The 20,031-nt window shown below is 45.4% G+C and overlaps 1 protein-coding gene across 5 annotated transcripts in view; it reads right to left on the bottom strand.

The window, feature by feature from the left end:
- The window catches only part of MEGF6 (multiple EGF like domains 6), a 210,854-nt gene that overhangs the window by 105,731 nt on the left and 85,092 nt on the right, over positions 1-20,031 (bottom strand). For 3 of the 5 annotated variants that reach the window (XM_053400632.1, XM_053400636.1, XM_053400634.1), the window contains one exon: positions 18,198-18,320. The exons of 1 other annotated variant lie outside the window; for it this stretch is intronic. In XM_053400632.1, the coding sequence (XP_053256607.1) occupies positions 18,198-18,320 (123 nt within the window). Of the gene's footprint in view, positions 1-18,197; positions 18,321-19,349; positions 19,469-20,031 lie in introns of those variants that run through there. One more of the 5 variants, XM_053400638.1, reaches the window with a different exon arrangement.

Below are 20,031 nucleotides of genomic sequence, written 5' to 3'. Positions count from 1 at the left end.
CTTCCTCCTAAGAACAAGTTCTGCACAGTGGATGGCCCACTAGTGAACACACAGGAGAATACCGGCTCCCTGATAGGGCTGCCCATTTTTGAAATGGAACCTCCAGCAATATTTTTAGCAGTTGCTCTAGATGTAGCAGTTAGCAGAAAATTATGCTTCATTCTGCACCCTGAAATGCTTCACTCAAATACAGAATAACTTTGTTCAAAAGGCACAGCAGGATCAGGTCAGACTGGTAATTTTTCTCTTCCGATTTCTGGCAACTATACTTTCTTGGATTCCTGTGTTTGCAAACATGTGGGACTTGTAGCATCCACAACTTGTGTTTCTGAGAGCGTGTGTAAAAGCCTTGAGTGTACACCTAAACATAAAGATGCGTGCAAAATAGCTCTTAGAAGCTGGTGCACACAATCCCCCTGTGTATCGCTGGTGCCTTTTTCCTGTGCACCCTGAAGCCGCTCTCCATTGGTGGCATGTCCACACAGCAGGTTCCGTGAAGCTCAGATTCGGAGATTCGGAGGGCAGAGCCTAGCAAAGAAAAGATGGTGGCAAGAGCCTGGTTGAATGGGGTGGCACCTAGGACAGGTGGGAAGTGCCATCTGACCAGGTATGAAGAAGAGTCTGGCTGTGCTTAATGGATAGGAGGTAAAGGAAAGAAGCAAAACCTCCGAAACCTAAGCAGATCTTCTGTCCTTATACGCTGAGATTGCAGTCAATCACCAGGACATTGCTACTTAATGAATAATGTGATACCTTGGGTTACAGACACTTCAGGTTACAGCCGCTTCAGGTTACACACTCCACTAACCCAGAAATAGTACCTCGGGTTAAGAACTTTGCTTCAGGATGAGAACAGAAATTTTTCTGCGCAGCAACAGCAGGAGGAGGTCCCATTAGCTAAAGTGGTGCTTCAGGTTAAGAACAGTTTCAGGTTAAGAACGGACCTCCAGAACGAATTAAGTTCTTAACCTGAGGTACCACTGCAATTACTTCCTCCCCCTCCCCAAGAAAATCTAGGCCAAGGGTTGCCAAACTGGCTTCCCATAGGAATTGTTTGGTTCCCCAACCAAGATGAACCATAATTCCCAGATGCCCAGCTTTCCTGTTTTCAAAAACAAAAAGTTTCAAGCATTTTTAGAACCTGAAATATGAGGCAAAACACACGGACACATTTCCTCCCCTCCACCCCCCCCACCTTCATTTTTCTTTTTTGTGCAAAATGAGCCTGCTCCACCCTTTCAGTGTCTTCCTTTGCTCCCCTGGGGAAACTGCCTCCCTCCCTGGAAAAATTCCTGTGGATGCCCAGGCATGCTAGAGAGGAAGGAACGCACTCAAGGAGAGATGCACATGTGGTGTGGATGTGGGGGGCAGATGTGTGGTCTGCGGGGGAGGTGTGTGTGAGAGACAGAAATTATGAATATGTGGCCATATGTGTGGTCTGAGATGCACTTGGGCAGAGAGAGAGAGATGGGTGGGTGCATGCATGCAGTGTGTTTGTATATTTGTGTGCAAGTGAGAGACAGCTTCTTAAAAAGTAGAGACATCACCTTGCCAACAAAGGTCCATATAGTAAAAGCTATGGTATTCCCAGTAGTGATGTATGGAAGTGAGAACTGGACCATAAAGAAGGCTGATCGCCAAATAATTGATGCTTTTGAATTATGGTGCTGGAGGAGACTCTTGAGAGTCCCATGGACTGCAAGAAGAACAAACCTATCCATTCTTAAGGAAATCAGCCCTGAGTGCTCACTGGAAGGACAGATTGTGAAGCTGAGGCTTCAATACTTTGGCCACCTCATGAGAAGAGAAGACTCCCTGGAAAAGACCCTGATGTTGGGAAAGATGGAGAGCACAAGGAGAAGGGGATGACAGAGGACGAGATGGTTGGACAGTGTTCTCGAAGCTACCAGCATGAGTTTGACCAAACTGCGGGAGGCAGTGGAAGACAGGAGTGCCTGGCGTGCTCTGGTCCATGGGGTCATGAAGAGTCGGACACGACTAAACGACTAAAGAACAACAACAGAGAGAAGTGAACGTAGGCAGTTTGCGAGAGAGAGCATGCTATGGGCACCTTACATATTTTTCCTGGTACTGGAGAAGTTTCCCTGTTGGTATTAAACAGTAACAGCATCATTGCACATGAGAAATCAATATATTATGCGTTCTCCCCAATCAGGGCCAGCAGGACAAATCAGGGCAAAGCCCTGGTAAGCCTGATGTTGCCCAGGGTGCAGCTGATGCAGCAATGAATGCTCTCTCAAATTTTTGTGTCGGGCTCTGCCTCCACTGCTGCCATTTTGTGATACTATGTCCCTGAGCGCTTTCACAAAATTCAAAATGTGCCTGCCGCTCCAAAAAGATTAGCAACCCCTGACCTACACTGACTGGCAGCTGCTACCCAAGGTTTCAGATGGGGCCATTTCCCAACTCCACCTTGAGACGCCAGGGATTGACTGGTAATATCTGCATGCCTTACCACTGTGCTACACCCCTTCCCAAAATTAATTAGGTTATTGCTCAAGCACGTGGCAGTTCTCTCACCTCTTAATAGTGAACCTTTTCATAACTCCCCCCCCCCCAAATCTTATTTTTGGCTTCCTCTGAAATCCCTCTGAGGTTTCAGCCACACAGGAACATCAACATTCGCTTTGAAATTTTGCTTTAGGCCAAATCTCGCAGCAACTGCCTCTCCTGACCAAGCCCGGCACAATCTTCACTCAATGCCAGCAAAATCTCAGGATGTAAGAAGCTAGATTTGGTGACCTGGCCCTTCTTTCAGAGAATTCTCAAAGGAAGAGGGGGAAAAGCCTACCTATTAGGAAAATCAACAAATGGAATTGCTCGCCGTTTCTTGAAAAAAACATACGCATCGTCTAACCGAGGAAATTGGTGGCCTTGAGGTGTGTTTAGTGTCTATGCTAAGAGGAAGAAGCTGTTCCAGTCTGTTTGGCAGTAAGAGCTTGATTCTAGAGATTAGCAAATTGGCTCTCCTCTAACACAGTGCCATGCTAAAGGCTTTGGAGGTTTCGGATAAACAAAGAGGACAGGAAATTTCATACATGCCACTGGCAAGCTATGTGCTACACAATGGCTTCCAGAAAGATCTCCAATCCTCCCCACCACCTTCCCTTCAAAACATTCAAGAGGAAGATATTAGCTGATAATTGAATAAACAGAATCCATGTGTCTTCCCAAGCATGAAACATTTTCTCTCCCTCTTTCCTGAAAGGCAGTTAAAACTTGACGTTTCAGTTTGAGGTCAGGAGGACAATGACCACATTTTTATGGACAAGTGGTTCTCAAAGGGTATGGCAGGAAGATTCATGGATAATCTAGGAATCACTTAAACATTTCAGCATAGTATAGCATAATATAGTATAATAATAATAACAATAATTGCAGAATATGCCTAGATATCTTTTCAAAATGAGAGCAAGAGCATTATGGGAAATGCTCTGCACCACGGAGGAGGGTCGAAGCAGCTGGTGATGCCACCAGGAGGAGCTGAAGAAGCAGCCACTGGCTATTGAGTCATGCGGCCGCTGCGTTTGGGTCCGTCCATGGCTCCTCCCAATGTCCTGACGTCATGCATGGGCCATCAGGATGTTGCCCACCGCCATTGCTCTCACAAGCTGGCGCCTCCACTGAGGACAATCCTAGCTGTGATCCAGAATCATTGTTTGAACAGAGTTGTGAACAGGGACATATTGTTGTGAACAGAGATTTTCAACTCTGACAAAATACGGAAGATGAGAAAGGAGAAAGGCTTCTTTGTGTTGATGAGCAGATGAGAGTTTGTTTGTCTCAAATTAGGCCTAATATAAGTGAGATCGCCAAAGAATTGATGCTTTTGAATTATGGTGCTGGAGGAGACTCTTGAGAGTCCCATGGACTGCAAGAAGATCAAACCTCTCCATTCTTAAGGAAATCAGCCCTGAGTGCTCACTGGAAGGACAGATTGTGAAGCTGAGGCTCCAGTACTTTGGCCACCTCATGAGAAGAGAAGACTCCCTGGAAAAGACCCTGATGCTCGGAAAGATGGAGGGCACAAGGAGAAGGGGACGACAGAGGATGAGATGGTTGGAAAGTGTTCTTGAAGCTACCAGCATGAGTTTGACCAAACTGTGGGAGGCAGTGGAAGACAGAAGTGCCTGGCGTGCTCTGGTCCATGGGGTCACGAAGAGTCGGACACGACTAAACGACTAAACAACAACATAAGTGAGATTACCTGGCAAAAGGAAGCTTACAGCTCTCATTGAGTTGGTGTGCATACTTAAGGTACATATGTAAGATGCTTGTTTGTAATTATATTTTGAGAAATGATTCCTGTTCTATGTAGCTATATTCTTTTATACTTTCTGGATGTCCCATGATCATATTACAAAGTGGTTGCGTTCTATGTTTTAAATTAATCACTGCTAGGAATTGCTTCTTTTTCTTTTCCAATTTATTTATTATCAATAGCAAATGTGGTGTGGCCCGTGCAAATTTTTGTTCTGAAAGTGTGGCCCAGAGAAGAAAGTTTGAGAACTACTGGCTTAAAATCTGAAGAGAGAGACAGAGTTTGGAACATCCTATGTGGCATGTTATTGGAACTACAGCACAATGCCAAGCATGTCTACTCCAAAGTAAGTTGTATTGAATTCCTGGGTAAGTAGCGTTAGGACTGCAGCTGGTTGGGCTATCAAGCTATACTTTCTGAATTTAAAATGTGCACATTGCATTTATATCTATATATGTAGGCCAGCTTTATGTTAATGAGTTTAAACACCAGTACCAGACTATGTTCAATGTGCTAGTACAGGGATACAAAGCTCTATACATCTTGGGACCAGAATACCCCTTATACGCCCAACCTACTACTAAGCTCTTCCTGAAAATATCTTGTTATCTGGAGGTCCATTCCATGCATTGCAGGAACTGTGCCTCCTATTATATACCAGACAGGAAGCATCTCTATTGTATTTTAGGCACCATTAAAGATGGTGGACTTTCCTTCACTGGAGGTTTTTAAGCAAGTTGGATGGCCATCGGTCAGAGAGCCTTTAGCTTTTGATTCCTGCTCCGACTAGACGGCCTTTGGGGGGTCCCTCCCAGCTCTACAAGGGATGTGGGTGGTGCTGTGGTCTAAACCACAGAGCCTAGGGCTTGCCGATCAGAAGGTTGGCGGTTTGAATCCCCGTGATGGGGTGAACTCCTGTTGCTTGGTCCCAGCTCCTGCCAACCTAGCAGTTCAAAAGCATGTCAAAGTGCAAGTAGATAAATAGGTACCAATCTACCATAAATAGGTACAGCTCTACCGCTAACCAATGGCATTTCCATAGGCTGCTCTGGTTCGCCAGAAGTGGCTTAGTCACATGACCCGGAAGCTGTACGCTGGCTCTCTCGGCCAATAAAGCGAGATGAGCACTGCAACCCCAGAGTCGTCCACGACTGAACCTAACGGACAGAGGTCCCTTTACCTTTACCCAACTCTACATTTCCTACAATTCTACGGTTCCTCTTTCAACAAAGTTCTTAAGTAGAGATTTTTATCCCAAGCGGTATCTGTATTGAATTTGAATTGTGTTTATTGCTGATGTGTTTTTGCTAATTGCTTTGAGATGTTTTCATATATGTGTGTTTGTGTGTGTATAAATAATTCCAGAAATCAGAAGTTGACAACTGAAAGCAGATTCAGTTTGGATCTAAACAGGAGACAGTGCCTCCCTTTCCTGCTGCAGATGTTAATTAATTTAGTATTGCCAAGCTGATGTTTCATCACTTATCGCTGCTGTTGTAAAGGGTAATGAATAAATGTGTATTTATATACACACATTGCATTTTGAAAGTTTTGGCTTAGATCAGACATAATGACAAGTCAAGCAGCGAGGCTCCCCCAGCCCACCCCTTGCAACCTCGCACAATTCCTTCTTCCGCTGTGTTCGCACATTTTCCCCTCCACTTCCTCATTTTCACTAACCATTATGTGCCATGGGATCCCAACTGGCAAATGATGGTTATTTAACCCCAGCTCAAATGCTGGCTTCATATTGCGGGTTTGCAAGCAGGGAACAAAGCATAGTTCCCACTTTGGACATCACAGAAAACTATGTTTGGGGTGAACTAGGAAGTGAAGGAGGGAAGCTAGGGAGGAGGGTCGGAGGTGGACTCTCAGATATTTGGGGCCTAAGCCATTAACCAGGCACAGGGCCTTCTCGGTGGTGGCGCCCTCCCTGTGGAACACCCTCCCTTCGGCTGTCAAGGAAATAAACAAACATCTGGCTTTTAGAAGACATCTGAAGGTAGCCCTGTTTAGGGAAGTTTGATGTTTTACTATTCTGCTGGGAGCTGCCAAGGGTGGTGTAGATTGTGTGACCATTGGTCAGGGATGCTTCAGCTGTGGTCCCTGCCTTGCAGGGGGTTAGACTAATGGCCCTTGGGGCAGCTTCCAAGTTTACAATTCTATGATTCCAGCTGGGCAAAATGGAGGATGCAAAGCAGACCTGGCAAGGGGTGTGGCCTGGAGAGGAGGGGTGCGGAGCGAGAAGAGTCCTGAGAGCCTGATAGGGGGACGCAGAGGGCCACATGTGGTTCCCCAACCTCACTTTAACCAGAGAGGCTGGGCGGTGAGCTCGGAGCCTTGTGCCTGAAAAGCATGAGCTCTACCACTAAGCGATGGCCCCTTGCCCTTACCTAGGGTTGCAGCCTGGCCTCCCTTCATCCATTCAAACACTCCCGAGTTGGCAAGAATGACCTTAAGTGGGGAAGCCGGCCAAGTCCCAGTTCACGGGAGAATGGGGAACAAAGACTTCTGAGAAATTCCCCAATGATTTGAAAACAGAAAACTGGAAGGCTTTCTGAGCTTGTGACTAAAGATCACTGCCGCCCAGCCAAGACTGCCTGGCTCTCACCCGGGATCTGTCTACACTCCCTGGAAGCAGACACCCAGCAGCAGCAGCAGCGGGCAGGAGCTGTGGAAAAGATTCCTGGCAGCAGATTCGGATGAGCGATCAGAGAGCAAAAGGGTGGAAAGCATTAAAACGGACATCGGTGAAGCTGTCGTTCTTGCAGCCTTAATGGGAATCAGATTTAATTTCTTCTTTGAGTCTTTTTTTTTTTTAACAGTCAAATACAAACAAGCTCTTGGGTCCATTCCAGTCTTAAAACTACATGCTATTGGAAAGATGGACACTAAGCTCTTTGCTGTCTCTAGGCCATAATTTGAACAGAGCGGTCCATCGAGCAATCTCTACAATGGATGAAAAAGACCGTCTTGTAAGTTGGGAGAACTTGGCTGGGGGCTCGGTTTAGCTATGTCTGCAGTGCTTTTTTTCTGGGGATCACAAGGGTACGCATACCCCTAAACATTTTGTGAATCTTTGTACTTTTGTCCATTTACTGTATTTTTTCCCTCCAATTTGAACTATAAAATGGTGATTTTCTTGAGTCAAAATGAGAGTACCCCTAAACTTTTTTTAAAAAAAAGAAAAGAAAAAAAGCACTGGGTGTTCGTCTTGCCTTATTCCAGAAGTATCTGCCCAGCCACCATGGAGAGGTTGTTTTGACCACCACATCTTATGCCTCTAAACGCTGCTCAAAAACCACCCAGAGCTGAGGTTTCAGCATTTAGGAATGGGGGAGAGATTCGATTTTGTTTGTATTTTAATGAGGAACTCCCTAATATGCATTTTCTGACACATCACACATTAAAGCTCAATCGGAGCAAATGGCAATCTGTAGAAAACCTGAATTGACATTTGCTCCGATTGAGCACTAAAGAGCAGGTTTTTACAGGGAAAGTTTAGGGCAAAAAAACACAACACTCAGACAAAGAAGTTTTAAGTGCAGCCCTTTGCTTGGATAGAGTGGGGCAAAAGGCAAACAACAACAACAACAACGATGACGATGATTTATTTGTTCCCTGCCCATCTGACTGGGTTGCCCCAGCCACTCTGGGCACCTTCCAGCATATATAAAAACATAATAAAGCCTTAAACCTTAAAAAGCTTCCCTTTATAGAGCAGCCTTCAGATGTTTTCAGATGTAAGTGTGGATAAACCCTGAGCCTAAATTAATGGTACCTATTTGGGGGGGGGGGAGAGAGAGAGAGAGAGAGAGAGAGAGAGAGAGAGAGAGAGGACATATAGTTTTTTGAGATCAAAGCATTCTTTCGTACAACATTTGGAAAACAAACAGGACACCCCAGTGGGGTTGGCTGATGCTCCCTAGCACCCTGCGGCTGTCACTATGCAGCTGTTTGTTTAAGAAGAACTTCAAACATGAGGTCTCCTGCAATCCAGTGTCATTGAATGCCTGACAGAGACCATCCATCAAGCCAAAGTGCCGAGAGTGAGCAAAGTCGCGATCTTTGAGCCCAAGACATGCAGCCTACATATTCCCAACAAAGCCATGAATCCCATCCGCAGTCTGAAAGCTCCATGCACAGACCCCCATCTGTCCCGTGACCCCACCACCCACACATAGTCCTAAAGCTTCGTATGTCATACACCTTCACTTCACGCCTTCTGGAAAAGGCCAGACAGTCTTGATTCAAGGTCCAGTGTGATTCCTGCTTTAACATAACGCAGAAGAATGAGAATGTATGTTCCCAAAGACTTGTGCTTCCCCCTGTGTGCATCCTGGTGCATAGAATGTGGGGACCATTACTCAAGGATGAGTGAATCTATCTGTTTTGTTTATTTCTCAGCTTCCCATTTTTGAAATCTGGTTCTCCACTTCATGAAAATTCATCAACACAGCAGCACTAATTTCTCCTAACAGACACATGAATGGTATACAATTTTGCATACACATTTTCGCAAGGCAATGTTTCCTAACATAATGCATTTATTTGGGTTACTTTCACCAAACAACAAAATTTAGTGGCAATACCACCTGATTTCCATGAACGTGATATGTTTAAACTGTTTTTAATACTGAGTTTTAAATTAATTGTTGTAGCCCACCCACGAATCTGCTGGTGAAGGGCATGTTAAGAAGAAGAAGAAGAGGAATTAGAAGCATCATTTTAAGCAGTTTCTCCTAATAGATGCATGTCTGTAACAATTACTTGGCTGGAGAATTGTGTTGCAAAATCCAGAAAGGTGCAACTTTCAAACGATTGATATTTCTCGGTCTGCGTATTGTTTCAGAAAATGAGAATCAGGTAGGTTTGCATTAAAACGTGAACTGGATCAAATGTCTTCCCGCACCCCTAGTGGTAGAACATCTGCTTTGCATCAGGAGGTCTGAGGTTTCATCCCTGGCCTCTCCAGTTAAATAGAATCAGGTAGCAAGCAATGACCCCAGTCAGAAAGCCTCAAAAACCACTGCTGGCTAAACAGTCTGACCGAGTACAACAAGACAGCTTCCTTTGCTCCTAAATGATCCTGTTGGGTCGCAGGGGAATTGTCACAGTTGTGGTGATCCATTGCAGTGTTTTTGGCACAGGCATTTTAAAGTAGGACCTTTCTCAGCCTGAAAGCTACATCAGTCCAAAATTCAGCATCTTGATTACTGACTAGGGTCCCTTTCAAATTTCATATAGCCCCAGTTCTGAAACAGCGACACTGGTTGCCAGTTCATTTCAAGGCCCAATTCAAGGTGCTCATGTCATAACCCCGGGGGGGGGGATGGGACATCCCAGTTTTATCATACAAGATCATGGCGGCCATTTTTGATGCCACAATCTCGCCTCATAAAAACCATTCATTTTTTCAGGGCAAGAATGAGGTGCGGGTCACATGACTTGCCTGAAAGTGCATCCTGAAAGACACACGTCGTAGTTTGGGGTCTGAAAAAGTTGGACAGTGTGTCATGCTAATGTTTAAAGCCCTTAATAACTTGGGCCCCAAATATCCTTCCCTACAGACAATCTCAGATGCTGAGATTGGTAGATGGGGCCCTCTTGGTAGTTCTTCTGCCCTCAGAGGCTTGCAGGGTGAGTAGTGGCCTGGGAGAGGGCCTTCTCTGTGGTGGCCCCTAACCTGTGGATCACCCTCTCCACAGAGGTATGTCTGGCACCTCTTTTGCCACTTGAGATGTATAGTTTTCAGACCCACCTTATTTTGTGATTGTAGATTGCTAGAAACAGTTTTAACTATTGCATTTTAGTGCTGCAACTTGCTCTGGGACCTTAGGCTGAAGGGCAAGTGAATAATAATAATAAAAGTAATAGTAATAATAATAATTCCTTTTTGCAAAACTTTCCAGGGGCCACATACCAGCAGTGGTTGGACCCAGATTCAGAAATGGGCAGAGCAAAAAATGTGAAGCCCAGCTCTCATCTGCCCAAGTCATCCTGATGGGTCAAGGATGATGGGAGTTATATTCCGACTACTTGTGGGCGGCACCACTTTAGCTAACTCAGATGTTGCCCTTACATGTGAAAGTAAAAGGAAGGAAGATGGGAAGGATCTGCTAATGGCCCAGGGACAAGACAGGGCTGGGAAAGGTTTGGAATGACTCCAGCCAGCTGCAGCCAGCATGGTCCATGGCTAGAATGATGGAACTTGGAGCCCAGTAACATCTAGAGATCCACAGCATCCTCATCCCTGGAGAGAACCACATGCCCTCCAACACGTTGAGTCTCAAAACTGAGTCATGCATCTTTTATTTCTTCAGGGCTATGCTTTTGCACAAGAGCATGAGACCCAAAAACACATGTTCTGGGGAGCTGTGTGAGTTCGCAGCCCCTCAAAAAGTGCTTTTTCAGGGCGACATCTTGGTGCAAAACTGTGTGAGATCACAGTGCCCAAAATGGCTGCTGTGCGCTTGCAGGGAAAAACGGGATGTCCCGGTTTTTCTGGGACACCGGCGATTGGACACTATGGGCATTGTTAAGCATCTTCTAAGGCTCATGCCCAGTCAGTTCTTGACCTTGTGGTTCTGCCTTCTGCTTGTCGTTCTAGTCTATGCTTTCCAGACTTAGTTCTGCTTTGCTTGCTTCCTTTCCAGGAAAGCCTTTACAAGTGGTATCAGTAACCATGCCGGTTATGGATCACACAGCCTTTATGTAACCAAATCACTTGCAAAAGTTAGTTTTTAAAGCTATTAAGAGTTGTAAGCAACTTTTACAGATTTGCTAATGGGCGCCAGTTGTTTTTAATGTTGTTTTTTTCTTTAGAAGAAAATAAAAATCCATTTAAATGTTTTAATTGCCCTGTTAATATGCCCTTACTTGTGTATATTTCAGGTCCCACTCCATATATGGAATCAAATCTCTCTCTCTCTCTCTCTCTCTCTCTCTCTCTCTCTCTCTCTCTCTGTGTGTGTGTGTGTGTTAATTTGAAGGTCTGTGGGCTATTAAGAAATATGAATTGAACTGAACAGTAATAAAAGCAGGGGTCCTATTTTACAGAGGACAGTCCTTTGTTTGGTAGCCAAGTTTGATTCCCACCTCTTCTCTTTTCTCCCTGCCCCTTTCCCCTTGTGTGCCCTTTTTTGCTTTAGATTGCAAGCCTGCAGGTAGAGACTCCCACTCTGGGAGGGATGCATACAATTTAAATAAAATTTGAAGAAGTCCTCAATTTCAGTGATAAGGGGACTCTTTTCCCCTTCAGGTCAACCTTCTGAGGAACCACATTACAATAGTTGCAGAGGGCAGAGGGAAAACTGGGCAGATGGGGTCTTTATAAATGGTCTAGGCAGCCTTCCTGGTCTTGTGGGAAGTGGTGGCTGGTGTCCATTGGGGCTGGAAGGCAGGGAGGTTGACAGTAGGAGGCGCTAGAGCCAACAGTTTGTTTGTAAGCAGGAAGGCAGGCATGTGGAGGCTGAGGCTGGTGAGCCAGTGCCCCATTTGCTGTAATGGACCAGATTCCACGTCTCTTCCCTGTATAGAAGCATTTAATGAGATGGAAATGATTTCACAAGCTATGAAAGACCTTCTGTTGCCCCCTTCCCCCAGCCGAGTCACAACTGAAAGCATCAAAAGAGCTATATCCCCTCGTGGAACATCTAATCTTTCCAAGCCCAGCTGTTTGAGGAGAAGGATGGGGGGGAGTGAGGTGATCGCAAGTTTGGATCAAAGGTATAGGTCAGTCTGAGGCTAACACGCGGGTCAGATATAATGCTAGCCAAGGCTGCTGGCCAATCTTTATTGCAAAACAGCGATGCATGGCTTGGATCGCCAAAGCGTCGGCAAGAGATGGTTCATTTCCCCCTGATGGCTGAGAAACCTTTAATCATTCAACAGGCTAATCCCTGTCCAGGGAATTCTGGGGAAATTAAAAATGGCTTAGCTTGACTCAGATACGGGCAACAGTGTTCGTTTCACACATATTGATAGTGCAAGGAGCCTGGAAATATTTCAATCTCCCCACCCCCCAATAAAATATACTCTAATGGCAAGGAAGAAGAAGAAGAAGAAGAAGAAGAAGAAGAAGAAGAAGAAGAGGAGGAGGAGGAAGAAGAAGAAGAAATGATTGCTTAAATTCCTGAACATCCAGCCCACCAAGAGTATTTCATGCTCCCAGATTGCTTTAAATGAACATTCATAAGCAAAGGTGCCATTTTATCCCTGTAACCAAATCCATCCAGACGTAGCTCTGATCAAACGCTGGTTTCTAGAGAAGTATGAAGAACTCAGTCTTTGAAGTGTTTGCTCTGATCTGATCTGTACTTGACTAGCATGAGGATCAGAACATAGATATCCATCAGTTTGCTGGCTTGCTTTGTATTTTGAAAGAATATGTTGGTTCACTCCACTCAGTATTGTCTACAAACTGACCAGTAGCAGCTTTCCAGGGTCTGGGAGGAGCATTCTATCTCAGTCCCTTCCTGGAGATGCCAGGATTTGAACCTGGGACCTTCTGCAAGCAAAGCAGATGCTCTACCACTGAGCTAGGTTTGATCCGTGTTTGGAAATGGGTGCTTATATGTGAATTTTCGTATGGGTTGAAAAACTGCAAGTTAATGTGGAAACGCGAAAGATTAGATGCAAGGGTGAAAGCACATGAACGAGACATGGATCACAAATACACTGGTTTGTCTACCCCTGAAAATGTCATTCCTTCTGGGGATTCTCTCTGTCACCTAATGGGAGGTGACACAAGGAAATTTGCTGGTCTAATATGCTTCAGAGCCAATTGATTTTTCTATGGTGAAGTCAATGCACATTGGCCGTGAAGTTCACCAAAACCAGACGGTTGAACCCTCCGACACATCTCCAGACTGTGACTCACCATGTCATGGCACAACTCACTTGCATGGTTTCTTTTTCAGGATGTGGTTGATGAGTTGTGATCTGGACAGATGCTGAAGTTTCCCCAGACCAGACCAGTTTTCGCAGGCCTCGGTTCAGACACCAACTTAAACATGGGCCTGTGAAATATGGGCTTCCATGAAGAATTGGCTCATGCAATGGAATAGAACCTTTTGGAGTCTGAAGGCAATGTGCTCTTCTACACAACCTTCAGGGGCCATGCATCATTGGTGGGCAGGGCCAGAAGCAAAAAATGGGAGGACCAACGAGTGCTAATTTTGATTTTGTCCAGTGGGGTTGCTTCTACATACATTCACAGAGTCATAGCCAATTACATTTTACGCAGAGCAGACCCCCTGAAATTAATGAGCCTAAGTGAGTCCTGGCCATTCATTTTGATGGGTCTACCCTGAGTAGGACTAGCATGGAATGAAACCCAATTATCCCTCTTTATCCTCCATCCAAGCACTCTCAGATTTCAAGGACCCACTCCAGCCAAGCGAAAGCAACAAGGGGTGTGTCCTGGGGAGAGTGGGAGTCACCTAGGGTGAGTCCCAAAGGACTTGGAGTCTAGCAACATCTAGAGATCCAAAAATTCCCCATCCATGTGGAGAGACGTTCGCCAGCCAGCAATTGGGCAATGCGTGTCCTGCTGCCAGGGCCAATATCGGGGCCATTGTTAGATAGCCTCCAAGCCCCATGCCTAGTCAGGGCCCACTGCCAATTCTTGAACCTATTGACCTTGTGGCTCCACCTTCTCCATGTTGTTTCAGCCTGTAGTTTCCAAACTTAGTTCTGCTTTGATTTTTCCCTTTCCAAGAAAGCCTTTAGAAAGGGTATGTGTTATGGATCACACATTCTTTATGTTACTGAATCACCTGAAAAAAGTTTCTGTTTCAAACTATTAAGAGTCGTGAGCAACTTTACAGATTTGTTAATGGGCACTGGGTTTTTTTAATGTCTTTTAAAAAATAACAAATAATCTATTTAAAGGTTTTACTTTTCCTGCTAATATACCTTTTTTGTGTATTTGAGGTCCCACTCCTTCCATGAAATCAAATATCTGGGAGTGTGTGTGTGTGTGTGTGTGTGTGTGTGTGTGTGTGTGTGTGTGTTTTAATTTGAAGGTCTGTGGGCTAGTAAGAAATATGAATTGAATGGTAATAAGAGCAGGTGACCTATTTGACACAAGACAGTCCTATATTTGAAGGGATCTGCTATTTTAGGAATAGGGAATCTTTCCAGTGCAAGGGCCATATTTCCTCCTGGGGGCCACATGCTAGAAATTGGTGGGACAAGGGGCAAAGGTGAACAGAGAAAGTCTTTAGAAATGGTATATACAGCCTTCCTGGTTGAGGAACACACAATCCTTATGTAACTGAGTCAGTTGCAAATGTTTCTATTTTGTAAGCGACGTTTGCAGAATTGTTAAATCCTGCACGGGTGCTTTTAAAAAAAAAGTTGTTCCCTTTAATGATTGCATTGAAGATACAGTGGACCCTCCGGATACAAATTAAATTTCTTCCGGGGGTCTGTCCACAACCTGAAAAGTCCGTAGCCAGAGGTGCCTCTTCTGCACATGCGGCGAAACCCAGAAATATACACTTCCGGGTTTGTCGTGTTCTTAACCCGAAAGTTACGTATCCAGAGCAGTACGTAACTAGAGGGTCGACTGTATGTACAAACATGTACACATGAACAAGTACTATTTCTTGTTTCTTCTTTTTTGTGTCTTACCCTACACTTATAATTTTGTATTTTTTTATTTTTTCAATAAAGACTATAAATATATATATGAAAAATGTACTTAAATGTTTTATGTGTCCTGTTAATATACCTTTCTGTTTATTTGCACTCACACTCCTTGTATGGAACCATTCATTTATTTATGTATTTATTTATTTGATTCCATTTTTATGAATCGCTTTCCATAAAACATCTTGAAACAATTTCACATCTGGGGTGTGTGGGTGTGTTTTTATGAATATGAACTGAATGTGCCCCCCCTTTTTTTTCTTGTTTGCAGACGACAGTTTTCTCTGTGGAGGAATCCTATTTCAGGGATAGGGAATCTTTTTCCAGCTCAGGAGTCTCATTTCCTTCCAGGGGTCATGTGGCAGTGGTGGGCGTGGCTAGAGGCAAAAGTGGGTGGAGTTACAAGTGTTAATTCATGGCTAGTTTCTACACACACACCCCTTCTCTGTCCTCCATCCAGGTAAACAAAGAGGCTTTATCAGAATTCAAGGACACATTCCAGCCAGGCAAAAGACACTCAAGCAGGATCAGTATCAGGTGCGACTTAATGTCATGGACTGTTTGGATGTAGAGGAATGGTGGGAGGAACCAGCTGAGGAAACTCAGAAGAAGAAGGCTCAGAGCCTGGGGACTGGTGGTGGGATGACAATGAGTGGTCAGAGGGAGCAGACTGGGAAGAAGAGATGTTGGAAGCTGAGGAGGCAACAGGGCTTAGTGAGCTGGGAAAGCCTGTGGCAGACAGCAGTGCAGAATCAAAGGCAGACCCTGAAGCGGATGAGTGGGAGGATGGAGGCCAAGAGGCAGAGAGGAGTCAGGCTGGTGGAGTCACAGTGTTTCCCCCCTCCTGCTGCAACAAGCTCCCCTCCCCCCGGATCTCCCAGAACCCAGAGAGGCATGAAGTGTGAGGAGCAAAGGCAGATATGCAGGCATGGTCTCAGATTACTTCGTGAAACTATAGAAGAGGGTAAAGGTAAAAAAAGATAAAGGACCCCTGAATGGTTAAGTCCAGTCAAAGGTTGCGGTGCTCATCTCACTTTCAGGCCAAGGAAGCCGGCGTTTGTCCACAGACAGCTTTCCGGGTCATGTGGCCAGCATGACTAAACTGCTTCTGGTGCAATGGAACACCGTGGTGGAAACCAGAGCCCACAGAAACGCCATTTACCTTTCCACCGCAGAGGTACCTATTTATCCTGGCATGCTTTGAAACTGCTAGGTTGGCAAGAGCTGGGACTGAGCAACGGGAGCTCACCCCATGGCAGGGATTCAAACAGCCGACCTTCTGATCAGCAAGCCCAAGAGGCCAGTGGTTTAGACCACAGCCCCCCGCATCCCGATAGAGAGGAGGAGACGGGAGATGAGACCTACTGAAAATGAGTTGCTGTGCTCATTAGGCCTGGCACTCCTGTGCAGACCCTGTTTGTTCTAATAAAGAGTTAACTTCACCTACTCCCTGTGATTTACTGCTGGCTCACTCGTGACACCTTGGGAATGGCCAGCAAGTTTGAGGCTCCTCAATCCTGCTCAATTTGAAGGTTGTCTGGCCCAAGTCTATACCAGACTTAAATAACCATAGAAAGGGAGAGTGGGAGGGGCCTTGAAACTGTCTACCAACAATTCAGTACCAGGACAGCAGACTGAGGCCCCATCTGCACCATGCATTAAAAGCAGTATCATACCACTTTAAACAGCCGTAAAGGTAAAGGGACCCCTGACCGTTAGGTCCAGTCACGGATGACTCTGGGGTTGCGGCACTCATCTCACTTTATTGGCCGAGGGAGCCGGCGTACAGTTTCTGGATCATGTGGCCAGCATGACTAAGCCACTTCTGGCGAACCAGAGCAGCACACAGAAAAGCCGTTTACCTTCCCGCTGGAGCGGTACCTATTTATCTACTTGCACTTTGATGTGCTTTCGAACTGGTTGGCAGGAGCAGGGACAGAACAACGGGAGCTCAACCCTTCGCGGGGATTCGAACTGCCGACTTTCTGATCGGCAAGCCCTAGGCTCTGTGGTTTAGACCACACATCCTCCAAGGAATCACAGACCACTAGGCTCTGTGGTTTAGACCCACATCCTCCAAGGAATCCTGGGAAATGTAGTTTGTTATGAGTGATGGGAATTGAAGCTCTGAGAGGGGGTCGGCTAACAGCTCTCAGCACCCTTAACCAACTAACTACAGCTACTGGGATTCTTTAAGGAAGACCATGACTGTTTAAAGTGGTTTGAAGCTGATTTAGACATACAATGCAGATGGGATATGAGCAGATCCACAGCACACCTGGTTGCCATCTGCCCCGCTATGGTGAGATGTGTTCTGTTTTTGTGTAAGATGATAGTTGAGAAGACTGCATCTATTCACATAAACTAGCATAGTAACAAAGAAGACCAACAGCAATTAAAAAGGCAACCAATGTTGTTGTTTTAAAAGCTGCAGATCACACACCATAAAGACCAGGAGCCTTGTATCTGCCTGCTTCTCTTTGGTAAAATATTGCAACCCAAGCCATGCGCCGCATTTGGTATGAAAAGTTGGTTGTGGGCACTCGAAATCATAGAACTCACTTCCTTCAAGTCAAACTCTCTGCCTTTGGAAAGTGAAACCACCACCCCTCTCTCAAACAGACAGCGCAGACTAATCCACTTAAATCCGGCTTAGCAATTAAACACACATAAACACACTTTTCCAAAACATTGTTAGAGCAGAGGTGCGGGGAAACCTTTTTGAAGGCCCAAGCTCAATTGCTTCCCAGATGAAACTGAGCTTTGAATGGGGCACACCGGGATAAAACCCTCCAGCAACAGCTAGTGACCACTGGAACTGGTGGAATGGAAGGCAAGGAGGCTAATAGTAGGTGGAGCCAAAGCCAGTGACTGACAGAGTCAGAGCCAATGACAGGCAGAGCCAACTCATTCTGGTTTTGTTCCCATTCTCTCCTCCCTGCTGAGCTCAAGAAGGACTACACTAGGTCTCAGTACACATCACTGGCTTAAAACACAGCTCAGTCATTCTTTTCTCAATTTGAATCAAAGCCAATTTGGGTGAAAAATGCATCAAAATGCAGCATTTCGTAAGGGTTGTCTCATAGAAGATCTGGATGTAGAGTATACAACGGTGCAACCTAATACTTAAGAGGAGGGAGCTGACAGGCAGTACAACTTCTGGACTGTTTGCAAGTAAGAAGGCAGACAGAGACTGGCATCTAGGGAAGCCCAAACCGCCTCCAATGATACAATGATTGGTTGAATGGGCTGTCATTACCTTCACAGGCCTTTCCATCATCTTTAAGCTTGGCTCCTTCAGGACACTTGCAGTAGAAACTCCCAATTGTGTTACAGCACTGGGATTCGCAGCCTGCGTTCCCGGTTTCGCATTCGTTCACATCTGTGAGCAAAGGAAGAAGAAGAGGAAACTCAGTGTTCTACCTGGTGCTTAATGCCAATTTCCAGTGAGAGCTATTGGCCATGTTCATGTTCACAGGTTCTCAGAGGGTGTGGAGGAAGGATTGGGGCCATGCATGCGAATCCACTCCCCAAGTTCCATGCCTGACTTTTATGCATAGGAACACAGAAAAGTTAGCTAACTGTTGGTCCATCTAGCTCAGCATTGTCTACACAGCCATTCAGTAGCTCTCTGGGGCTTCGGATGAGCCCATCCCTAACTGGAGACAGGGAGGATCAAACCCCAGACATTCTACATGCAAAGCAGATGCACTCTCTCTGAGCTATGCCCCTTCTCCAAAAGGCAGCAACACAGAAACCTGCTTTGTGCCAGTACACACCCTTTGCCTGTCTAGGCTACTGTTGTCCAGTCTTGATGGGCAGCATCTCTCCAGGGTGTCAGGCCCAAGGACCTGACCCACCACCAGATCCTTTTAATTGGAGATGCTAGCCAAGCAACCTGCATGCAGATGGTGCTCTCCCACCGAGCTATGGCCCTACTGAGCTGCACTGTCCCACTGGAGCTTGCAAACAATAGTGTTGCACCATGGAACCCCCAGTTGCATGGAAGCAAGGAGGAATTGGCAGTCCCCACATTGCCAATGTAATGTATTAATTGAGGTCCCAATTTCCATGCCCACTTTGAATACTGGACATTTATGGCTTTGACTCCAGAAGTGCAAATTAATGCAAATTGGGTGGGTGAGTGTGTTCCATAATATATCCTGGTATGGTGGAGAAGTAGAAAAAATGTATGATTGTTCTTACGTCATCTTCAAATATCAAATGAAGATCAACCTTCTGGGCCAAATATGAGAGGTGGGTGGAGCCTCCCACCTGTCCAAGGCATATTGTCATGACGCCACATAATCAGTTTGCAATTAAAAAAAACAACTTCATGGAAATTTGGTAGCATTTTGATACACATTTCTCCTAATACACACACCTTTGTAAGGCAGTTTGCCTAATGTACCCATTTTTGCACAGCCATTTGGGGTTTGGACTAGACAACCCTTGGGACCTTTTCCATCCCCTCGATCCTATGATTCTAATTTCCACCAAAGCAGTAATTTTGACATCTCCATTTTCACTAAGGGATATATTTTTATGGACACTTGATCCCAGTGCAGGCTGCTGCTTCTTCTTCTTTTTGGTGCGCCTTCCTTGGCGCAAGAAACGCATTTCAAAATTCAGGAAAGTGCAAATTTCGAAGGATGGCTCTGTTTCAGCTAGTGTACTGTTCCAGAAAGTGCAAATTAAAGCCTTCTGGGATACAGCCTTCCAAGAAATCGGATCTTTGGTAAAGTGTCATCTTTTACCCTCACACTACAAATAGCCCTCCTCAATCCTTTTTAAAATGGAAGACGATGCTATTGTTTATAGTAGGGAGCTAGTTAGACATTTATTGACTGCTGTGCAACTCAGGATTGCAAGGTTTTGGGAGAGATAAGTCTGGAGCTGATTTGAACTACTGGTGCAGGAAGGTCTGAGATACTGCACTGTTGGAAAAGCTAACATTTAAATTAGAAGTGTGCAGAAGTCAGTGTAGAACAGTTTAGTTTATGAGTTGTGTCAATACTGTTACATGCCACCACAATCTCTGAGCAGCACAAGACTCCAGAAGCTTAGCCTGGGTTTTGTTTCCTTGGAATGAA

The sequence above is a fragment of the Podarcis raffonei genome, chromosome 8 (genome assembly GCF_027172205.1).
Source record: "Podarcis raffonei isolate rPodRaf1 chromosome 8, rPodRaf1.pri, whole genome shotgun sequence".
NCBI classification, from domain to species: Eukaryota; Metazoa; Chordata; class Lepidosauria; order Squamata; family Lacertidae; genus Podarcis; species Podarcis raffonei.
The sequence above is the reverse complement of the archived record's forward strand: the minus strand, read 5'-3'. Positions and strand labels throughout refer to the sequence as shown.